The sequence below is a fragment of the Citrus sinensis genome, chromosome 1 (assembly GCF_022201045.2).
Source record: "Citrus sinensis cultivar Valencia sweet orange chromosome 1, DVS_A1.0, whole genome shotgun sequence".
NCBI lineage: Eukaryota > Viridiplantae > Streptophyta > Magnoliopsida > Sapindales > Rutaceae > Citrus > Citrus sinensis.
Genome location: NC_068556.1, coordinates 4,385,555 through 4,389,484, shown reverse-complemented (window position 1 = coordinate 4,389,484; position 3,930 = coordinate 4,385,555). Strand labels below are relative to the sequence as shown.

Sequence of the window (3,930 nt, the reverse complement as noted above, 5' to 3'; positions counted from 1 at the left end):
AGATGGGGGGGGGGGGGGGGGGGTATTACTGTTGCTTTTCGGTTAATTTTATTTGATTATATTTGCCGATTTATATATGATTAACTATCTGATTTATGAGTGTTTAATTTCCCTTTGAGTTCATCATTTAATTTGAATAAGAATAATTAGGTAGGTGGAGTTTCACTCTGATCACATAATAGATATCTCTTTTCTTTAATATTTACTACTAAATTTCTACTATCCTGATATCACAATTGCCTTGATAAAGGCTATTTGAAGCTCTTCCCGTAAATTCGATCCAAAAAATGGAGTGGCCTATTTTTAAATGAAAAGAAATTCTGTTCTCAAAACTGCATTAGTTAACTTGATCTTTTAACCTCAATGATGAGGTAAGGGTTATGATGAATTTTTTTTTTTATCTAATAAGGGTTATAATGAAATTCTTTTATCTTATATTGAAATTTTTTATTCTTTATGCACGTATCACTGTTCATAATTAATGTTTAATCCCTGGCGGTAACTAAAACTGTATAATAAGCTTTTAGGGTGTGACTAATGTTGACCTATGAAAAAAAACAAAATTAATCATCCAAAAAAGTACCCTAAAAACAAACTCAAGACGCCTTTTATCTTGTAAAAGAAAATTATTATCCTAAAAACAAAAAGAAAATCAACAACTAAAGAGAATCCAAGCACTAAACTGGCACCACATGATCCAAAAGATGAAAGTATCTCTGTCTCAGAGGCACTTAACCTATATGTACACCGACCTAAGGCACATAGACTGGATTCCCTTTTTATTTTTATTTTTATTTTTATTCTCTCTTCCTTCCTCTTCCATCATTTTTCGGATATCTTCATTTTCATGAACTAATGAAAGAATATCATCTCACCTCCTAAAACGAGCTCCCCCTTATTTTTCATTTAAAGAACTCTCTTATCTACACTAAGCCCTCGATCTCTCTTGTGTAATTATCCATCATAAATAACCTTTAATGAGGATTTGCTCATATCATAAAAAGAATTATACAATACTTCATTTACATACTAGATTAGAGATGAGTTACTTTTGTGAACGTAAGCCAAAGGACTGATCCATGTAAAATGTCATGTTTTCTTTCTATTAATTTTTATTTTTACTTATTACGATGATATTGATGACCAGATTGTATTTCATACATGCCATCACCTGAGCTATCATAGATATATTGAGTATTCTTTAAACTTATATGAGATACCAGCTCACTTGAGCTTTGCATATCAACTCCTTAAATTAACTCAAAAAATGTCTACTAAGCTCTTTATATTATTCACCTCATATCACCATCTCATCAACTTGCTATCCACCTCAGTTCATCACTCAAATTACTTCAGTTAAACCACTTACCCTAAGATATTAGAAAAAGATACCTAAACCCAACTTAACCAATCCCCCACAAATATAAATTTTTTCATTTGAATCCAATAGAACTAGATCTCGTGAAAACCACCCAATTAGTTTAATCAGGATTCTAGTGAAAATTCGGTGAAAAGAGCTCACGTAAAATAAGATTTATAAGTCTTCTTAGTCCGAATGCATCGAGCCAACTCAAGAACCCAAATTGAGACTTCCAGAATTTTGATATTAACACAACTTTGACTTGTCAACTCAAAACGCCTGATTAAAAACACTTGAATTGCATGAGAAGTAAGTTGATATAATAATAATAATAATAATTTAATAACATTACGCAAATCTTTATTCTCATTGACTTCACATGTCGCACATTCACCTAACCTTCGTGGAACCATCTCCGTAGTGCATCTTTGTCCATTATTCTTTTTGAATCAAACTTTTAAATTATATATTAGTTAAAAAAAAAAAAGATAAATGCAAAGACTTCACATAACAAAACAAAAAATTGACCCGTAAACGCCCCCAAAGTCACCATGTTTGGTGCATTCTCACGCGGCTTTGCCGTGAAAATCTCGAAGCCCCCGTGTATCATCGCAGCCTATGTAGAAGTAGAAACAGCCCAACCCCACACTCCACCAATACCGGGGAGTTCATCAGATCGTCCAGAATCAAACACGTGTCTTTCATCCAACGTCCCAACTCGACAGTCAACAAGCTTGAAAGTCTGATAGACAACCCTCCCTGGGCTTTCTCCATAAATACAAAGCAGAGGACACACAACCTATACACTTTGCAAAGAGAAAACAGGACACGAAAACAGAGAGAACAGAACAGGGGCGACCCCGGCCTTAAAGAACACAAACAAAACAATGTTTAACAGATTTTTTCTTGCAGCGATTGCAATAGCAGCTCTAGTACAGAGCTCGACGGCACAGACAAGGCATGTGGTGGGTGATGCACTAGGCTGGATTGTTCCTCCTAATGGTCCTGCTACTTACTCTAACTGGGCTGCAAACCAGACCTTCACCGTCGGTGACACTCTTGGTAATTTTGCCTTCTAAAACTCTGCACGGTTCAACCAAAATGCGTGCTATATGGATAGAGCTGAGCTTATTTCTGATATTGATGTGTTCTTGTGCTTGTTTTCTTTTTTCTTTTTTACTTTTTCAGTGTTTAACTTTGCCGCTGGAAACCATGATGTTACTCGAGTAACACAATCATCATTCAATGCATGCAACACCACTAGTCCCCTATCCAGAACCACAAATAGCCCTGCGAGTGTTACTCTTACAGCTTCTGGGCCACACTACTTCATTTGCTCATTTCCAGGCCACTGCCTCGGCGGTCAGAAATTAGCCATCAACGTTAGCGCCAGGGGATCTTCTCCTGCTCCCCAACCTTCTTCTCCGGCCCCTCAGCCCAGCGGTAGTACTCCCTCTCCGGTTCCTGCACCAGCACGGACACCGACACCGGCACCAGCACCAGCACCAGAACCAGCAACAACACCTACGCCAGCACCAGCATCAGCACCAACACCAACACCGAGATCAGCACCAACACCAGCTCCCACAAGACAGCCAGCGACTCATGTTGTTGGAGGTGCTCTAGGATGGACTGTCCCTCCCAACGCTTCTGTGGGTTACCAGAATTGGGCTCGCAACAACAACTTTTCGGTCGGAGACATTCTAGGTAACTAACTACTGCCAAGTACTACTAATTAAAACTCTTCTTTATCAATTTTGCGCTTAATTATAAACAGGTTAATAAGCAACTAAATCTTTCTTTGTAATTTAATGCAGTTTTCAACTATCCGGCTCGTGTACATGATGTTGTCGAGGTGACCAAGGCAGCGTACGATTCGTGCAATTCTAGCTCCACTATTTCTAAGTCTACAAACCCACCAACAAGAATCACTCTCAGAACCGCTGGGGAACACTACTTCTTTTGCACTGTCCCCGGCCACTGCTCTGCGGGCCAAAAGCTCGCCGTTAACGTCACCGGAGGCAGCAGCACTGCGCCCAGTGCCTCGCCGCCATCACCCACAGCCACTCCTCCTTCTACTACAACCAATCCTCCACCACAATCTCCGGGAGGCGGTACCGCACCTCCTCCGCCTAATAGTTCCGCTAAGTCTCTAGGCGCTGCTAGCTTATTTACGAGTTTCCTTGTTATTGTTGCGGGTTTATTGTATTAGACATGGCGGTATAGAGTTAGTGAGACTTTTGAGACATGATTCATTTTTGTGTTATATGATTGTTGCTATGCAGATTGTTTTTTTCTTTCTACGGTGTGTCGAATAAAATGAATAAAGCTGATTTTTTACAATTTGACCATATGTACGTGCCCATATTTGATGATAGCTTTATTTGTCAAAATATTAATGTGATCGCAATTTTTCAAACCCGTATCTCAATTAAAGCTACAGGTGGTCTTAATGAAAAGGATTATGCTTAAGGAAAAATTGGGAAATTTAAATTTGACACGGTGCCAAAAAAGTACCTATCACATATAAAAAAATTTCTTGGTCGTTTACCAGTATGATGTATGTCGAG

The 3,930-nt window shown here is 38.7% G+C and overlaps 1 protein-coding gene across 1 annotated transcript; it reads left to right on the top strand.

Annotated features, from left to right (window-relative positions):
• Positions 1 to 2,154: 2,154 nt before the first annotated feature.
• On the top strand, positions 2,155 to 3,705 carry LOC102613661 (uclacyanin 1). The gene is made up of 3 exons (XM_006475815.4): positions 2,155 to 2,422; positions 2,549 to 3,067; positions 3,178 to 3,705. The coding sequence occupies exons 1-3, from the start codon at positions 2,248 to 2,250 to the stop codon at positions 3,570 to 3,572; spliced, it is 1,089 nt and encodes a 362-aa protein (XP_006475878.2). The 5' UTR covers positions 2,155 to 2,247; the 3' UTR covers positions 3,573 to 3,705.
• The last annotated feature ends 225 nt before the right edge of the window (positions 3,706 to 3,930 follow it).